At 43.9% G+C, this 20,999-nt stretch overlaps 1 protein-coding gene across 2 annotated transcripts in view; it reads right to left on the bottom strand.

Moving 5' to 3' along the window:
* dtx1 (deltex 1, E3 ubiquitin ligase) overlaps window positions 1-20,999 on the bottom strand; it is a 48,884-nt gene that overhangs the window by 13,639 nt on the left and 14,246 nt on the right. For both annotated transcript variants that reach the window (XM_075468537.1, XM_075468536.1), the window contains exon 3: window positions 10,853-11,600. In XM_075468537.1, coding sequence (XP_075324652.1) covers window positions 10,853-11,600 — 748 coding nt within the window. The remainder of the gene's footprint in view (window positions 1-10,852; window positions 11,601-20,999) is intronic.

Raw genomic sequence — 20,999 nt, 5'->3', positions numbered from 1 at the left:
AACCACTAAAGTTAAAATGTCAAGTGCTTCAACAAAAACACAACTGCAATGGGATGAGACGGCCTGACTCATGTACAAAGCACGGCAACAGAGCCTGATTCAGGATGACATTTGGAGAGGTTGGAATTTGTTGCAAACACAGATGACAGTTGACTTGCGCACTCCAAAAGATCTGTGGAGCACAGCGGACAAAACCATTGGCATTCGTATGAGCACACAATTCAGTAACTCTTTTCAGTGGGCCAAAGCCTCAATTTAGACAGTATCTAAAAGCATTTCTTTGAACAAAAAGTAAGAGGTCTACAAAATCTAACAAGCCAGCTAAAATCAAAGCTAGGAAAATCAGTACTTTTGGAGTCATTAAAGCTCTGATTAAATTCAGGCCCTAACTTGAAATCACATCAATCTTCAGAACAGAAGTAAGCATTGCATCACACATATGAGCGATCTACATGTGAGGCTGCTAAAAAGCTCCAGAACACAAAGTTCAATGTGTGTGCAATTAATATGCTATTGTTTTAAAATTAGTGTCAAAATTATTTAATTATTTTCTGCCAGTTGTTATCAGTGTCTTTGGCCTAGATTGCCATTTGTGTTGTTGGATGGAAAAAGTTGGCAAATGAGATCATAGTGGAGCAGTTAGCACATGTTTTCCAAAGCAATGCTAAAAATAGAGTGAACAATGAACAGAGATACACAAACCTGAAAATTCTGCTCTGTCTGTTAGAAAAGACAAGAGGAAAGATCATAAATGTGAGATGGACAGATGGAAAAAGAGAAGTTAAGACACTACCCTGCTGACGTTCTAATACCCAGCAGGGGGCAACTGTTCATAGTGATGACCTTACTTCTAATATATTACTTTGGCAACTGTTTTTCTAAGGAGTCTATGACCTTAATTGCAAGTTTCAATTCTTATTCAGTACAGTGTTACATTAATTTTGTAGATCATGGTCATGTTTCGAGTATTAATAATGCAGAGTTTACTAAAGTGCAGAGATATTTTGTAATTGACAAGTGTTTGGGTATGCATCATGTCCACAATACAATAGAAGCTGCAGAATTGAAATGTTTTATTATTTCTTATCATATTGATTATTCAAACCTATGAATCAGAATGCAGATTAAACATTTTGTTATACTACTCACATATCTGCAATACAAACACAGTTGCAGATGCCGGCTGGCCACTGCCACTGGCTGGCTTGTGCTAATGAACGCATTTACATACTGGCAAAACATTGACATGCTCATGAAAATAATAATAATACTCCCTGGGTCTGGTTTTGTCATATGCCTGCAGATGACCTCACAAAATTCCTGTAGTGCATTATTTTCATTATTTTTATTATTTTGCATCATTTATTAATAATAGTAAATTACAAATAAATTTGCACAATTATTTAACAGTATATTGTCAGTATTGTTTATATAAGTATATCTGCTCTGCACTCATTTTGAAAAGATTAAAGAAAAAAAAAAGGATATAAAGTATCAACTAAATTAGAGTCCACTGTCAGCAGCCAAACTGACAGGGCTACTTTTAAAAGACCATACCCATCAGGGTAGAAATATTTCATCAGAGAAGAAAGGTGATCACTCAAAACAACTTTGTATTGATTTGCGAATCTTCCCCTCTTGGGAGCACAAGTGGATGCCAGCAGAATGCTTAAAATATCATAACTGAACCAGTGGATCTACTCACTTTCTGGGTCAACTTGTCACCTGTCTGTAAGGGTTTAACATCAAGGAGATAAAAGAAATCTGCTCTCAGTGAATTTTACCACAAGTTTACCACACGCACATGGATTTATGAATCTTCTTGCTTTTTGACAATGAAGCCGCTGAGTTCTTTGGCCCTGCAGCTCCTCAGCGCTCCACGGATCCACATCAACAGACTGCTTTGATATGAGAGAGAGCCTCTGTTCCTGTGCCAGGGGAAGCCCTTCAATAAGCTCAGTGCAGGAACATAGAGACCATGAGGCCTGGAGGAGACGCTGCTGTGTCCTATTGCATCTCCAGTATGGATTCAGATGCATTGTGGCTCAAACTGGTGGACCGGAACTCAGGATCAGCTGATTCCTGGTGTGAAGAGGACTGATGCAAGTCCAAACTGATGTGCAGTAATGCCCTGACGAATGGAAGGATGGTAAGGTGATTTGACACTTTAAACCGCAACAGTAGAATTAATGGGTGAACTCTCTTGGAGTCTGCGCATGGAGCAAAAACTAACCACTCGATACTTCACGGCACGCAGATGTCCTTCACTCAATAAAATACCAGCTTGAATCAGAGGTGGGCAGTCAATTTTGACTGTCAGAGGCTGCCCAGTGGGCAGTGAGTTTCTCCTTTATTTCAAAATGCACTTAAGTCTAAATAAAATCAAAATACGCTGAGAACAATTTAACTGTTTATGAGTGCATTTATAATTCATGTTGTTCACAGAGAGTGCAGTGATCACACAACTAATTTACACTGGGAGATGGAAAAGGACAATAAACCACAAGAGCATCATCCCCTTATGTGCTGTATGCACCTTTAGTACAAACTGTCAGCACACAGTGCAGAGGTGCTATCAAGGATCTGCAGAAAAGCCTAACATTAAATAGAAAGACCTTTCATCTTCATCTGTGCCTTTCAGTTCTAACAGAGATCTAAATACCAGCAAGAGACGCTATACCATGATAAATATGGTGATAAAACAGCTACTGACAATCCTGGATGCTAGATGGAAAGACACAAGCGACACCCTTGTTTACACTACCTGTGCTTCAGATTTACAAAGACAGATTGATGCACATCTTGTAAACAAATTTCCATTCATATCCTGGTCTCATTCATTTCATAAGGTCTGTGATTGCCTGTCGATACGCAGCAGAACCTCGGACAGTACAACAGTGAGTACCTAATCAGCCAGTCAGCCTGAAGCCTGCCTGCAGCTGCCACCCATTTTCTCACTCTCTTTTCTCCTCGCCTGTTTACTTAATATAGAAAAATGCACCTCTCGAGGCTGTGACCCTGGCCGTGCCTTCAGCACTGGGGTTGAAGATACAAGTCACCTCATCACACTGTGCTGTCAGTCTGTAAAACTGGATTACTTCCACGGATTAACTCTGGAGTTTACCTCTTTTATACTTTCATCCAGAAACAGCACGAGTACATCAGAGTCTGTTGTCTTTAATAAACTCCCATTTCTACAGTTCACATAAGAAACGCTTGTCTCACTTCTTACATCTCAGAATCGACTCATAACATTGAATTTTTCATTTAGTAAAGCTGACTTCTCACATACCTCATCCAGCTTCTGCACTAGATTACATTTTGATGTTGTAAGGGCAACAGCGTGCAAGTCAGCTGTTACGAAAGTTACCTTTCAAAGTCCAAGAGTCGGCAGTTAAAAAAACATGAAGTGGCAAGAAAATTCAGTAGGGAATGCAGCCAGTTCCTTCTTCAGCGAAGAGAAGCATTTGGGCACATTTAGGATGCTACCATGTTCTGAGAAAGAAGGAGCTGGACATAGCTCATTTAATATGCAAGATTTACAAAATGAAAGTCAAGTACTTTGGAAACATCACTAATGTCCTGGCTGACATTGTATGCCATCAACCAGAGCTGAAAGAGGTGGAACAAGTTAAAAGCCCAGTTGCTGACCAATGCACAGTGTGAAACTTTGTCAAGCTTCCAACAAATTCTGAATTCTGGGCACAAAAAACAACAACAATCTGTTTCATCTCCACAGACCTGCACCCATACTGCAAAAGTGACAACGAAGCAACCAAGCCAAAAGTGTGCCATATCGTAGCATATTTAAAAACAGGGCGAACCATAGTGTACCTCAGCTTTACAAAAAAACAAAGTTAAAAGCCTAAGCCTCATGCTACGATGATGCTTTTCATGACTAAAGCTATAACTTCTGACCCACAATCAAAGGATTTCACTTATAAAGCCAGTGCCTACATTCCTATCCCACATTATTTACAGTCCCTGCAGGGTCAAGGCATGAGGGTCGCTGTCCCTTCGTCTGCTCAGTCTTATGCTTTCCGTCTCGAGGGAATCTTCACCTTTCCTTGAGGACTTAATCAGATGCGATTCCCCAAGCACAGAGTCCACATTAAGCCTAGCTGAGAATGTGCTGACAGAGTCTTAATATCTCCTCATCTGTTTATTATGCACCATTAAGACAGTGTGAGGGGGGTTGGATGGAGAGAACTTTCTGAGGGCTTAATTGCAATATTGATGCTGGTTGCAGGAAGCGGAGGCAAACTCTTCTTCCTGCAACAGTGGAGATAGATGTGGGAGGATATATGTCACAATACAATTGTGAAAAATAAACGTGAAAATAAGAAATAATGACACCAGCTATTTCAAAATTGCATCATCTTGGCCCATATGAGCTCCCATAGTTTATTCATTTGTTCCAATATTCATTTTTAACCTAAGGGGAGCACCGGAGCAGAGTGGTGAAGCAGCTCACTGAGGAATAATGATCTGTGCACTCGACACATTCACAACCCTCCAGCCAACGCTCACACTAGTTTTCTTAACGCAAGGGGCTCGTAAACACAGCAATGTGTTATTGAGAACGTTTTCTTTCAGCAGAGATGTGACCTCTTTATATTTTTTTCTAACTTCTCATTTTTCACTAGTCAGAAAGCAATATGGCAGTGTAGACCTTACCTTTGTCTAACACAAGAGGAAGTGGTTTGAGTCAAAAAGCCCAAAAGAAAAAGTCCCCAGACATCTTGTGAAATTGCGTCTCTGTTTATTCCACTACCAGTCTGTCTTTTAAACACAAAGACTATTCAGTGGCATCATTTCTTGTCTCTCCATCAAATCATGACAATAAATCTCATTTTGAGAGAGCGGTTCACATTTTAGTGAGTACAAATTTAATCGGAGACCCTGAAACATTTACAATTAACCTTCATTGTTAAATACTCACTTAAAAACACTTAAAAACAGTACCATAGATGTTTTTTTCCCCTTCTTTTTTCTTTTCCAAGACATCGTGTTTGAAGTTTGCTTACTGGCTGAGCAAGCAAAAAAACGGCCAAGCTAAACGTCACAAAATCCGGTGAACAGGAAGAGCAGGTGAATCATGGGTAAATGAGGAAACCACCAAAGTTACTTTGGATCCATATTGCTTTCTTTAAAACTTGCTTCTGACGAAGATGTAATGTTGAGTCAACATATTGATGTGACTCAAAATATTAATGATTGAAACTGACAATACAGTAAAGCACAAAAATAAGAACTAGATAAGATAATAAGATACTAAGATAATAAATACTCAGACTGTCACCCTCAACCTTAGTCAAGAGACAACTGGTTTGGATGGTTAGGAACATCCTAGTAACCTTTAAGCCCCAGGTCAGCCCAAATAACTTGTAGCTAACAGAACAGTGTCATACACATCAATGGACAAAGATGCTGGGCAAAAGTTTCTGCTCCAAAAATGGCACCTAGGAGCTCTACTTAAGTTTGCAACTGACCACATGGACCAAAACAAAGTCTCTTAAAAAAGTTTTATGATCAAATGGCATGGTACAAGTGCGAGAAGAAAATACCACCTGTTAACATAGTAACATTATGTTCTGGGGATGTTTTGGTGCAGGTGGAAATGGTAGATGATTCCAGAAAGAGGAGGGAATAAGACAACAAACAATTACCTCAGAATTGTTCAGTATAGGCTCAAACTATTAGCTGGACAGCTGAAGCTTTACACAATTACCTCAAACACAAAAAGATTTGGGGAAATGCTTTGACCCAATCAAAAAAAAAATATGTGGGCTGGATCCAGAAAATTAATACATTCAAATCAAATCCACCAATTCTGTCAAAAAGAGAGGTCAAACAATCACTAAGACTTCTGACTGAAGGTTTGTAACGGCGAATAAACTCATTTGGTCAAGGTACATTCAATCAATCCTCAGGTGTGTAACATTTACCTTTTTGATCCTGTATTTATAATTAGTACTGCAATAAATGGAAAAAATATCAATCATTGTCTGGCTTTAACAATTGCGTGATTCAGTTTGCGGAATTATCAATTCCATCCATCCATCCATCCATCCATTATCTTCCGCTGCTCCGGGGATCGGGTCGCGGGGGCAGCAGCTTGAGCATAGAGACCCAGACATCCCTGTCCCCGGCCACTTCCTCCAGCTCTTCTGGGGGGACCCCGAGGCATTCCCAGGCCAGCCGAGAGACATAGTCTCTCCAACGTGTCCTGGGTCTTCCCCGGGGTCTCCTCCCAGTGGGACGGGCCCGGAACACCTCACGAGGGAGGCGTCCAGGAGGCATCCTAACCAGGTGCCTGAGCCACCTCATCTGACTCCTCTCGATGCGGAGGAGCAGCGGTTCTACTCCGAGCCCCTCCCGGATGACCGAGCTTCTCACCCTATCTCTAAGGGAGAGCCCAGACACGCTGCGGAGGAAACTCATTTCGGCCGCTTGTATTCGCGATCTCGTTCTTTCGGTCACTACCCACAGCTCGTGACCATAGGTGAGGGTAGGAACATAGATTGACCGGTAAATCGAGAGCTTCGCCTTTTGGCTCAGCTCCTTCTTCACTACGACGGGCCGGTGCAGAGCCGGCATCACTGCAGACGCCGCACCGATCCGTCTGTCAATCTCCTGTTCCATTCGTCCCTCACTCGTGAACAAGACCCCGAGATACTTGAACTCCTCCACTTGGGGAAGGATCTCATTCCCGACCCGGAGAGAGCATTCCACCCTTTTCCGGCCGAAGACCATGGTCTCAGATTTGGAGGTGCTGATTCTCATCCCAGCCGCTTCACACTCGGCTGCGAACCGCTCCAGTGAGAGCTGAAGGTCACGGCCCGACGACGCCAACAGAACCACATCGTCCGCAAAAAGCAGAGACCCGATTCTGAGGTCGCCAAAACGGACCCCCTCAACGCCCTGGCTGCGCCTAGAAATTCTGTCCATAAAAATTATGAACAGAATCGGTGACAAAGGGAAGCCCTGACGGAGTCCAACCCTCACAGGAAACATGTCCGACTTACTGCCGGCAATGCGGACCAAACTCTGACACCGGTCATACAGAGACCGAACAGCCCATATCAAGGAGTCTGGCACTCCCTACTCCCGGAGCACCCCCCACAAGAGTCCCCGAGGGACACGGTCGAACGCCTTCTCCAAGTCCACAAAACACATGTAGACCGGTTGGGCGAACTCCCATGCACCCTCCAGGATCCTGCCGAGGGTATAGAGCTGGTCCACTGTTCCACGGCCAGGACGAAAACCACACTGCACCTCCTGAATCCGAGATTCGACTATCCGGCGGATCCTCCTCTCCAGTACCCCCGAAAAGACCTTACCAGGGAGGCTGAGGAGTGTGATCCCCCTATAGTTGGAACACACCCTCCGGTCCCCCTTTTTAAAGAGGGGGACCACCACCCCGATCTGCCAGTCCAGAGGCACTGCCCCCGTTGTCCATGCGATGCTGCAGAGGCGTGTCAACCAAGACAGCCCTACAACATCCAGAGCCTTGAGGAACTCAGGACGGACCTCATCCACCCCCGGGGCCTTGCCACCGAGGAGCTTTTTAACCACCTCGGCAACCTCAGCCCCAGAAATGGGAGGCCCCACGTCCGAGCTCCCCAACTCTGCTTCCTCATCGGAAGGCGTGTCGGTAGGATTGAGGAGGCCCTCGAAGTATTTCCCCCACCGACTCACGACGTCCCTAGTTGAAGTCAGCAGAGCCCCGCCCTCACCATACACGGTGTTGACGGTGCACCGCTTTCCCCCCCTGAGCCGCCGGATGGTGTACCAGAAACTCCTCGATGTCGTCCGGAAATCATTCTCCATGGCCTCCCCGAACTCCTCCGCTTGGCCTGTCGGTACCCATCAGCTGCTTCCAGAGTCCCACTGGCCAAAAAGGCCCGATAGGACTCCTTCTTCAGCTTGACAGCTTCCCTCACTACTGGTGTCCACCAGCGGGTTCGGGGGTTGCTGCCACGACAGGCACCGACCACCTTATGGCCACAGCTCCGGTCGGCCACCTCAACAATGGAGGCACGGAACATGGCCCATTCGGGCTCAATGTCCCCCACCTCCCCCGGGACATGGTTGAAGCTCTGCCGGAGGTGGGAGTTGAAACTCCTCCTTACAGGGGATTCCGCCAGCCGTTCCCAACAGACCCTCACAATACGTTTGGGCCTGCCAGGTCTGACCGGCTTCCTCCCCCACCAGCGGAGCCAGCTCACCACCAGGTGGTGATCAGTTGACAGCTCCGCCCCTCTCTTCACCCGAGTGTCCAGGACATACGGCCGCAAGTCCGACGATACAACCACAAGGTCGATCATCGAGCTGCGACCTAGGGTGTCCTGGTGCCAAGTGCACATATGGACACCCTTATGCCTGAACATGGTGTTTGTTATGGACAGTCCATGACGAGCACAGAAGTCCAACAACAAAACACCACTCTGATTCAGATCGGGGGGGCCGTTCCTCCCAATCACGCCCCTCCAGGTCTCACTGTCATTGCCCACGTGAGCATTGAAGTCCCCCAGCAGGACGAGGGAGTCTCCCGGAGGAGCACTCTCCAGTGCCTCCTCCAGGGACTCCAAAAAGGGTGGGTACTCTGAACTGCCGTTTGGTGCATAAGCACAAACAACAGTCAGGACCCGTCCCCCCACCCTAAGGCGGAGGGAGGCTACCCTCTCGTCTACCGGGGTAAACCCCAATGTACAGGCGCACAGCCGGGGGGCAATAAGTATGCCCACATCTGCTCTACGCCTCTCACCACGGGCAACTCCAGAGTGGAAGAGAGTCCAACCCCTCTCGAGGAGGCTGGTTCCGGAGCCCAAGCCATGCGTCGAGGTGAGTCCGACTATATCTAGCCGGAACCGCTCAGCCTCGCGCACCAGCTCAGGCTCCTTCCCCAGCAGAGAGGTGACGTTCCACGTCCCAAGAGCCAGCATCTCTGCTTTTGGCACAAGCAGTAGCGCGCAAGCAGTCTACATCTGTCACTATTACAGGTACTCTACAGGTGGTGATACGTGGGCTGCCCAGTTATAGGATAAACCGATGTGTTGACACAAACCAGCAGATGGTGCCACTTCTAATATTTGTGCATGCAACACAGATGCATCAGGCAATACAACCACCTGCCCCCCCCCCCCCTCACAGCAGCCCACAACTGGTTGTTTCTGACCCAATAAAAAAAAACAAAAACAAAAACTGTCACAATCAATGATGCACAGGAGATGAAAACATATACGACACTCTGCCAGCTTACGTGCACATGAAGTCAATCAAATGGAAAAAAGTTTTTTCCTTTTCCTTTTTTCTTTTTATTTATAAAACAAACTAAAAGGTAAACAAGTCACAATGCTCTAAATACCTTTCTTGCACCCAAAAACAGTGACATTAGAGCGTGGGTGTGTGAAAAACAAATCTGATGATTTACATTCTGTGTGGGTTCCTCTGTTATCTGTCTGTAGCACGCTTGAGGGAATGTGCGAGGGAGTTTACAATTCAGTTTGCATGTGTTTGTGTGTGATTGCAAGCTCTCATGTCCTGCTGTGTGTATGTTAACCACATTCATCCTGTGTGTCGAGCCACTCGCCTGGGAACCAATGTACGCGGCCTCAACCCCCCCCCCCCCCCCCTCCCCGTCTCTCTTCCTCTCTCTCGCTCTAGCTCACACAGTAACATTAGAGTTGTGAGGTTAAAAAGTCACGTCATCCACAACTTTATGCACCTGAGATTTAACTGAATTCTTAAAAGATGGAGGAAATGTCCTTGAGTAGGTAACAGTGTTCTGCCTCTCTATCACAAATCTCTTTGCACAGAGACGCATCATTTTCCAGCAGCAGGAAACCAAAAAGCAGCCGGCTATAGTAGAAATGTCAGAAAAAAATAAAACGTTTTAGTGACCCGAATTAGGCCACAAAGTGAAATTGCCTGGGTGAAGTACAGTATTATTCAAACATCCAGTAAGTGTGTCTCTCCCCATGAGCAGTGTGAACAAAATGGAATCAAATTAGACCAGGAGAGGGTTTATTTTAGTATAAGAAAGCAGGATAGGGGACTGAAGTATCGGTTACAAAGCTTACACACTTCTTTTCCTTGGTTCCTTTCTCTGAATTGCTCTGAGGCCAGAGCGCTCTACCGAAGCTCCCATTTTTCCTTGATTTATTATTCATTCTTCCCCTCTGGAGCTCTGCCTCCATGGCAAACAGGTTTCTACAGCTACACCAATACCCGCTTCACATGTCTGACAGTGCATCTACATGACACACACACATACACACACACACTGCACAATGAAACAAAGACGCAGTTAAACACACATTCAGATATTCCACATGCAGTGTCACACTGTTTTTGCATCCGATGATAATACAACCTCAGTGCAGTCTGTTAGCAGCAAATTAGTTCAAAGCACAAGCAACAGAATGATCCAGAAGAGCTGCAGTATTTCACGCCTGCTGGGGCCAACATAAGCTCATTATTGAGCAGCAACCATGGCAGACACACATATGGAAGCAGAGGGCTCCTGCTCAGTATTATCAAGCAAACAAGACAAGACTTTTCTGTGCAGATCCATTGATCAGCCCGTAAAAGAGAGCAGTCATAAACCAGCAATGAAGGAAGCATAGAAAGGCTAAAAATGAGCACCACACAATCTGACATTCAGTATAAAGCTTTGTGAGGCAGACATGGAGACAGGCCCTTTTTATTTTCACCCACTGCTTCAGTGGGGCTGTAAATTCAGCTGAAAGTGAGCCCTATGCTCCTGCTATACCAAGTATAAGGCTACTGTAGATTTTTAGAAAATAAAACAGGGGAAATGCATGATTCTGTTTGCGAACATAATTACCCTGGTGGGATGGCTCCTCGGGCAGTCCCCATGGAAATGCGCTGTGTGCCTGGCCGGTTCAGGTTGTTCTGTCCGTTGATGGTGAGAGCGTGGTGGCCATGGGCGGATGATAGAGATGGCATCACAGGGGAACAGGGGAAGTTGGCAGAGGACAGAGGCGACTGCACCTGTTCAGCTTTAGCTTGCCCACCTCCCACACTTATGTTATTGTTGTTGGTGCCAGAGGAGACGGATGTTGGAGACCAGAGGGAGGTCCCAGCAAAGGTATTGCTCTGCCGCACTACAGTGAGGGCTCCTGTAGCGCCCGAGTTCCCCGCAGTCCCTCCATACAGCTTACGCCGCTGAGAGGCCAGAATAGCATTAGAGGCAGCTCTTGTGCTGTTGACCAGGATACATTGCTGGCAGGAGCAGGGCTGGCCAGAGCTGGCGCCCACCGGCCAGGACTGGGACTTGGGAATGGAGCCCATGATGAGAGGGTAGGCCAGGTCCATGCGTCTCCGCAAACGTCGCTTGCGTTGGCTCTGCCTGTTGGTCTGAGACATGCTGTTGAAGTCAATGAGGTAGCAGAAGCCCAGAGAGGTCAGGTCCAGCCAGGGGTGCTGCTTCTCATAGGCGTTCTGAATGGTCACACAGATCTCCATGTCATACGGCGTCCATGAGCCGTTATCGTTCTCCCACTCCCACACCACACCTTTCCCTGGGGCGGACGACGGCTCGTAGAAGTTCCTCTGCGCTGGTCTCATGGTGCCTGAAAGTAAAGAACAGAGAAAAAAAGAAACATGAACATGGCTTTTTGCCTTGAAAGCTGTTAAAAATCACCCAGCATGTGCACAAATATGATTTAGCATGACTTAAACAAATTTTGAAGGGCTTACAAGAGACTTATTAAAGAAAAGGATGGACTTTTATTCCCTTATGGGTCAGACACCAAAACGTCCACATTCTATAACGTAACTGAATAGCACCTACTGATCAGCCATAACAATAAAACCACCTGTCAGGTGATTAAACCGATTTAATCACCACTCATCTTGATGCAGTGCAATGTTCTGCTGGGACAAACCTGTATGAAGGTATTCACAATAGCTGCTTTCGGACTGTAGGAACCATTGGCAGTTCTAATAACCTTTTAATCCGCGGGGCCGTTTTCTCCCGCATTCGGACATACAGGAACTCGGGACCATCTCCCTCAGTTCCTATAACCATTTAGCTCCTTCTCCGAGGTCGGGTCTTTTCATGGTTCTATAGAACGCATCTGACGTAGGTGTTTGGTGGTCGGTAGCTACGCCCCATGTCATGCTGTCACGGCTGAAATGTTTACTCATACGACACAGACACAACCGGCGGGTGTTTAATAAGTTAAACTTACACGTTGTCTCCTTTGTCTGCAGCGCTCTGCTCTCCTTTCTTCCTTCATGAAATGAAAAAGTATCACCTGTGCTCGATCCTTCGTCTCCTGACTCTCTCTGAGTGCTCTTCCAGCCTCGATATTAGACGCCTGATGTGATCGTCCATGATTAATATCACCATCATGCAGACCATGAACACGGTGGCCTCCCCGCTCTCCATATTAGCTTCTTTGTGGTGTTTTTTCTTCTCTCCTTACTTTTACCGGGTTTTGTTTTGTTTTGTTTTGTTGTTGAATGTGGCACTAAACGGTTAACGTAACACGTCACTGACGCAGACGACTGCGCGCGGCGCATCAGTCCCGACCTGGTCCCGACTCATGTGCGAATGCAGACTGAAACAGTTCCGCTGGGGAAGGCAGTTATCAGAACGAAATTCGAGTAGGACAGTTCTGATAAGTGCGTTCTTAGAACGGCTCTGTCCGAAAGCGGCTATGGATGTTAGTACTTGCGACTTACCTAAATATTTTTATAGACCACCATAGCCCAACCCCCATTTGGCAACAACACTCAACAAGACTAGCAGGACAGCAGTGGTCCATGCAAAAACTGCTTAGAAAGCACTCAAAGAAACCAAAGTTGAGTTGTTCACCCAGCCTCCGAACCTCCCCATATAGCAATCTGATGGATTGATATCCATGAAGATCCCACCCAGAAACTCACAGAGCCTAAATGATCTTTTGCTAATGTGCTGGCATCAAACACTTCAGGATATCCTTTGATGTTTTTTGTTCACACCCTGACTGGTCAGAGCTCTTTTGGTGGCGTTATATTAGGCAGATTGGTGTATTTTGTAAGACTAATCTGCTGCCTAGAAACTTTTTGTTCTCTCAATTCCATTTTTTTTATGACAGAAAATCTAAAGCCAGAGCCAAGAAAACCCTGATGACAACATCAGGGTAATTTATCTACTTAACATTTGGATAATGTCCTCTGTGGCTCCTGAGGGAGACTTTAATAATGATGATGTCAACAGTGTTACTCGCCATGACCTGTACTTCTCACAGGATGAGTGGTTGTAAACATTACGACTAAAGTGAGCTTTGTGTGCAAGATCAATGAAATTGCCCTTTGTTTTAGTTTAACTGATATGACCACAAGCAGAAAATGAAAGACATAAAAAAAACAAAAAACAGATGGTCTTGAAAAAGCTTCACAAATGCAGAGCACTGATTGTGTTTCAACAATTCAGGATCTTAAAACTATGATTTTGTCTTTATATACACACACACACACACACACACACACACACGCACACACACACACACACACACACACACACACACACACACACACACACACGGTGACATCAGCCTGAGGAAAGAGGTTTCTGCAGTTTCAGGCTCATCAAGGCAGCTAACAAGTGTTGAGACAGCAACTTGACCAACTGATGGGGATGAGGTGTAACATGTCACCACACACTTGAGGGGATAACAAGCAGAAACATTGACATCATACCCACAATGCCTTGCTGTCTCAGCTTGTGCTCTCTTGTGAATGACGACAGGAAGAAGGAGGACATTGAGCCGGTAGCTTTGCATTTCTGTCCCTCTGCTGATGGCCACTCAGCTCCCACCTCCATTATAACACAATTACAGTAGTCACATGGGAAATCAGGACACCTTAGCCTATCCATTTCCGCACTGCACGTCAGCATTGGTATCCAGGCACTCCAGCAGAAAGCGTCACCCCCTCCCACGTCCCTCCCAGCTAATTTAATGGATAAATGCACACTCCCATGCCAGGGAGGACCACGGTGATAATGGAGGGAAGGGAGTGCGCACAGAGAGCGAATAGGTGTTGCACTGACTAGAAGGGTTGGTGGACAGTGGCAACCCCTTGTTTGACAGCTTGATGCCAACACCAGGGAATAAAGTGCATCAGCAAAATCAGCAAGTCTGACCTTGAGTGTCTGCAGCAGACTCCTTTTAAAGGACAGTTTGATGGCTAATTTCATTTGGAGCTGCTGAGAATCACACACACACACACGCGCACACACACACACACACACACACACACACACACACACACACACAGATGACTGCTCAGTGAGCCAGCTGCTTGTGTCTCTCATGTCTTCAGTCAGCCAGCCATGCACAACTTTCTCAGCAAGTTGCATCTGTGCCTTCTCATGGATGGCTGAATTAATTTCTTCTGTTTTCTTTCTCTTAAAGGGACACTATGTAATAAATTAAGTCATTTATTAGCTCAAATCAACATATTCATACATAAGTTAGTCCTCATTGGTGTAAAATGATCTCTGTCAAAAATCTCACTTATCCTCCTGAGTGAAGAATAACTTGTCTGCATCTACATAGAGCAGGTAAGCTCTATGGAGGCTGCCATGTCCTTCCGGTCTATGAAAAATGACGAAGTGCCGAGAGGGACATAAAGCACTTCGAATCGCGATTTCCCCACCAGGCCTACAAGCAGAAATGACGTCATTGTGACGTCATTTCCGCCAAATGGCTTATTACAGCCGCTAATGCTAAATAGATTTTATTCCTTGGCACATATGTCTTTGTGTTCATTAGCTTTCTTTTTGTAAGTGCATCATCTTCTTCTTTTTATTATTATTCCTATGCTCCCCCTGGATATCTTCTTTTTGGCGTTATGCTCACATTTGTAAACTGTTATTTTGTTGATTTACTAATAAAGTTTAAAAAAAAAATAAATAAAATGCTAAATAGATTTTATCTCGTAAATGATCCCACTAATAATGCATTGATTGTTACCAAACTTCTGCCGTAGTACACATAGGCTCTTAACTCACAAAACGAGGCATTAGAAAGTTTGTAAGTTTACCGGGAGTTTATTTACCGCTGCTAATGCTCCTATTGCTAACGCAGGCTAATGCTAACGCTGCGTCGACGTCACTTCCGGTAACTCCCGGAATATGACTAATTGCATACCAAAGGAGATGTTATCTGACATGTTATCTGTCATCTGTATTCATAGTGTTGTTGTATGTGTGTTATATAATCCTTTGTACTGTGTGTCTTGATTTCTTTTTGTTTGTATGGACCTTGAGTCTGAAGCTTCTTGAATCTTGACACATTCCGCTTGCCGTAGTTCAAGAAGTTGCAGCGAACATTTGAAAACGTGAGGCGCTAGAGAGCAAATTCATTCAACTTTGCAAAATAAAATTGCACCACTAGATGGGGGAAGAAATTACATAGTGTCCCTTTAAGAAAATAAGGAAAAATGAAAATTTCACACAACATATCTTAACATAAAACATCTACAGATCTTCATAAAGTCAGTCAGTTTATTTACTTTGGAGTCTGAAGGCTCTGTGATGGAGAGCCACACATGGAAACTCTTCATCACTGTTGTTCCTGAGGGATGCATTGCATTCAACACTTTCAGCATCACCGCATGTTTCTGGCCACGCTCAATAGCAGCACAGTTCCATACAGCCTCGCTCAGGGGTAGATTTACCGCAAGCTTCATAAATATTTGAACATGTGGAGATGTTTTATTCCGAATCATCAATCTAAAGCTTTCAACTTTGGTGAGGAAAATTAACAGAAGCTCCTTTTGAAAGTCTATTTGTGCTGTTAGGGTCGCACAGAAATATGTGAAATGTAAGTTCAAGTTCCCCTTTTTTGAAATTCAAGATTTCAACCTAATTACAATGTCAATAAGAGATTTATGTTATGTGTTACAACACATATGAGAAAAATCAGCCATGATGTACCTGAGGATTTCTGCTTTGAATCTGCAGAGCACCACCTGCAATATCAAAAAGGTGGGGACAGACAGCCAGCATGTTCAAAATGGAACGTTTATCAATCCTGACTATTTGCTGGGTGGGGGTGTGCAGCTAATTTACATGTGCTGAGAGGAACCAACATCATTAGAAGCAACAAGAGAAGCCAGCATACACTAGGATGAGAATTCACTTGGAGTGTTTTGCTTCTTTTCCGAGGACGGCAGATCTGACATGTTCTGTTAATGGCTGCGATGGCACGGCACCAGATTGTGTAAAGCTTCATATTCTATCCAAAGATGTTAATCTATGACACATTCAGTTTATCTGAAGACATCACCATATCCCATCAAAAATCATTTTTCTGAAATCTGTTATGCAATTTCAACCCCAAAACAGCTGGTTTTGCCACCTAAGTGATTACAAGGCCTGACCAAGTTTCAAAGTAGGGATAATGGTCAACTGGTAAGTTTACTGGTTTAATGTGTTTCCCTTCTTTACCAGTCTCGTTCGTAATTCCTGCACTCAAGCTTTGAGTCTCTTGATACATGGGGCAGTGGCTGTAAACTGCTGAGCCACAGTACAGGCGTGAATGTTCAAGAGAACTGGGAGGAATCGTCTCTACTGCGGTTTTTCAGTTGGAGAAGACTGTGCAAAACTGCTGGGGGACTGAGATGAGGGCATGGCCACACATAGGTGGCCAACCAACAAAGGTTCACTGAATGAGGAAGAAGGTGAGAGTCATTTCCCAAGACAATTGCCTGTGTGGCAAAAACATTTAAACATAAAAATATTCAGGCACACCAGTTGGGTTTTTAGGAGATTATTAACTGCTGGAGTGGGATTTTAAAACATGTGCTGGTGTAATAGTGAAAATTCATGTGCTTTTTCTATATGCATTTGTTTAATATTTTCATTCTTTTGCAGGGACCGTGTAAGCTTCTGATTAGGGACCATGGGAGACACAAAATCACCACAGTATTCCTGGGGCCTCAATTGGAAAGTCTCACAAACACACACAGCATGAAACCTTATTCACTGCCTCCTAATATTTGTGTACTTTAATACTGTATATACAACATACCTGCCCCGGCCAAAAAGCCTGAACTGAGCTGCTTATGTTCTCCCTGTGACCCTTCCCACTCTTCCTCACAGGAAACTAAGCGAGAGTGGCCACTTCCTGTCTGACCCTGTGTGCCTTTGGCAGCCATCTTTCCTGCCTTCCCTTCTCATCACTTATCACCCTCCCACGGTGTCCTCCAGCTGTCCTTTCCCGGCACCAATGTGCCCCCCCCCCCCCCCCAGGGTGAGCTGCAGTTGTGTGATGTATTGCTCCAATCAGGCCTTGCAGTGGGACTCTAACCCCACAGTCATGAATGGCCGGGTGGGTTCAGGGTGAGCTCAATTGGCCTCTCACATCTTAGCTGGGGGGGGGAAATGAGGCCATGCCAGTCTCCATCCTTAATAGCTTTGTTTTTGTCTGGAAGTGAGAGAAGGTCTCTTTGTAAATCACTCTTTGAAATGGAAGGACAGGCATCATTAAGTTACAACATCCTCAACAACCCTTAGAGGCACACTGCAGGGGAAGTAACCAAATTGGAAAAATTGTATTCCGTTGTTAATTTAGCTGGATGTTTATATCAGAAATGCATAATTACTGTCAATCCTGTATGGTATATATACAGTATGATTTATAAAGAAATCTAATGCAGTTTTGTCATACTCTAACTATTACCATTGGCATATACGCTCACTAAATTGTATGTCAATAGTTTAAATCAGTGAGTTTAACTAATTAAATAAACTTATATGAGAGAAGTAGTAGATAAAATGTCACCTTATCCACTTTAAAGCTTTTGTATCCAGTAATGCCGCTTTACTCTTGTTAGCAGCAAATCTTGTATTAATCTGCAACTGAGGTTATGTCACAATCTTAACGCATATGTGCTGTGGCCACCGAAGAAAGTGATGAAAACACCCTGCTGTTCGTGACTTAATGTGCCATCGCAGGAAATACCAGAGGAGCTACCTCAAAATGCACCAGATTAAAACTTTGTTCTCACAGAAACACAAAGTTTTTGTGGTCACGAAAGCCAATGCTGCAGCTGAGAGAAAAGGGAGCAGGAGGGAGACTTGCCAACATGTGAACCTTCCTACAACTCCTTTCCCTGAGAACAGCACCAGCAGAGTCAATTCCTCCTGTACTCATCATCTGCTGCTGACGCCAGCTTTCCGCCTCACTCTCCACCGTCTCTCCTGGATCCTAACCAACACTGTCACACTGAGCCATTCTTCACATTTTCCACTCTGTCACTCACTGGACACCATCCTGCTCTCTGAACTCTTGGACAGAGATTAGAGATCTGTGTCATTGAATAACATCACCTTGTAGTTACTGCACTTACTCGCCGTGCTGCGGGTGAGAAGGCAAAGGGAAAGCCCCAGGATCGAGCTCTATTATATATCCTTGTAATTGACAAACCTCTCCAACTTTGCTGGGACTCTGTTGAACCTATTAAAACATAGTGCGGCATTTTCCATTTAACTACTGAGGGAGAGAAGCCAATAACAGGTCCAGCATCATATACCTCAATGCTATTTGAGAGGTACTTAGAGATGGTTAATCTATGGCTTCTGCCAGACACAGCTAATACAGAGCAGAAAAACCGCCCAATGCCAACAACATCCAGTGAATCTGACATTACTTTGCTGTACAGGCTGAAGAAAACCCCTTTTAAAAAAATAGTATCTGATGAATCGTTCAATTTAGAAACTTTCCACAAATAGTGAAAAATACACACTGCATGTGAGCACAGCCAGTGTTGACGTCTTTGTTAGTTTCCTTCACAAAGATTTCAAACCCGTCAAAACTAATCTGAACTGAATGGCAACTCAACAGATAAATATACATTGAAATGATAACTGTTGTTTTTCTTCGATTATTATTTTAAAGCAGATGTATTAAAATTGATCAGCACTGGTGACCTGTCTGTGTACCCTGCCTCATACCCAGTGGTAGCCGGGACAGGCTCCAGCCCCAACGTGACACTGAATTGGATAAAACGGGTATGGAAGATGGATGGGACTTGCTTAAGATAAGATAACATAAGACCGACCTTTATTTGTCCCACAAGGAGAAATTCAAAATTCCAAACAGTGATCCAGCAATTATTTTTCTTTGTTTTCGTATAACAGAGAAATAGCATTTTTTTTTTTTTTTAATGGTGAATGCATCGCACTCAGCCATAGAAACTTAATCCTATATAACCTATAATCGGAGTCATAAAGCTTTAACTCGTGCACATTTCTTATTTATTCTTGTTACATTGTGACTAATCTCCAATCAAGGTACATTAAGCAGAGAAGTCCTCATTCTTTACTTGTCAATGTCAATCAACAATCTACTGTATCAAAATAAATACCAAAAATGATCGTTTTTTAAGAACAGACTTTTCATTTAATGGACAGGTTAACAATTTTCTTACACAAATAGTCTTAGTAGCCAAACCCCTTCTGTCTTTTTTCCCCCTACCAACACTAATACATAATTGTTTTCATTATTTTAGTGAATTATCAAAACCTCCTCAGTATGACAGACATCCAAGCTTCCTTCAAAATCAGCTGTATGAGATTAGGTGATTTTTTAAAGCATGAGAGCAAAGGGTTATAACACATAGAGAAAATTGTAAACTTTTCATAAGCCTTTAAACATATTAATAAATTTACTGAAATTGTTCCTCTTGAACTAGAATTCCTAAGGGCTCTTATAAGCCAAACGTGAAGAACAAGCTGCATCAAGAGTTCCCCAGCTGGGTCTCCTCATGTCTGTGCAAACAATATAAGCCACCATAAATGGCAGCTGATAATTCCAATCTATCTCTACACTTCTACTCTAACTCCACAAGAGTTGTGTTGCAGAAATGACTATTCTCTATCTCATACTCACTTTATGCAGCCACTCAGTTGGCCAGAGTGGAAGCTCACAAAGTAAAATGTAAACATACTGAGCAATATATTGTTCTTGACTGGGCAAAACAATCTTTCAAATTTGTACGTATTAAAGTTTATCAATCCAAACTGGAATATGAGACTGGATGGCACACATATCCATACATGCTTATATGACTTAACTGTCGACTATTATTTGCCTTCGAGGATTTGTTGTGCCAGGAAGAGAAAACTATACCAAGAACCCTGTCACCAGCTCATGTCAGAAAGACACAAGAGTGAGAAAAAGGTTAACGTTTGTCTACCATGGACAGGCATTATGTTCAAGTGTACCCTGCCCCTAACCCGGTGTCAGCTGGAAAATGCTAAAGCCCCCAACCCTGAACTTAATAAATTGGGTGTAGAAAATAGATGGATCCAAGCAGCACCTCGTTTGTGCAGAAACACACCAGTATTTATCGTCATAGAACCTTCAGAATATCCTTCAGATGAATAGTGAACTCATGATGAATATGCTAATAAATTCTTCAGTAAACAGGAAAGGAAATAATTGAAGCATGTTTGATGTTTGCACATAAACCCTCAGAGAACGTCTATAAAAATTACTTTCATCTCCAAAAAAAGGCCATCACAAAGAATACACCCAAGCAGCCTATAAAGAATGATCGAGAGAATATTGCTGCGATTAAAAATACCTAAAAGATTAGAGAAAACACATATCTAAAAAAATATATGATAATAAAGCATATAAATAGGATAAGAAGTGAACTTTTCATTACATACACAACATGGGCTTTCGATGTGGAAATCATCTCCACTTCAAAAGATGTTGTCATACCTGTACATCAAAGTCTGAAAAATCCGTAAGAGCATTATCTGGTCATTAGTGAAAACCAAGTGATCAAAGACCGTAATAATGACCATGACAGTCTGGTATTAAGCTTGTTTAACAGTATTAAAGGGTATATATCTCAGTTCCTCCGCTTTTCTTTCACGAAATCACGCAGTAAATCCAATTTTCTATACTGAGATGACACTTTGGTTTTCCCAAAATGCACCTCTTTATAATGGGCTAAAGCAG

This window comes from Odontesthes bonariensis, chromosome 6 (assembly GCF_027942865.1).
Source record: "Odontesthes bonariensis isolate fOdoBon6 chromosome 6, fOdoBon6.hap1, whole genome shotgun sequence".
Lineage (NCBI taxonomy): Eukaryota > Metazoa > Chordata > Actinopteri > Atheriniformes > Atherinopsidae > Odontesthes > Odontesthes bonariensis.
Note: the sequence above shows the minus strand (reverse complement) of the source record. Positions and strands in the feature narration are given on the sequence as shown.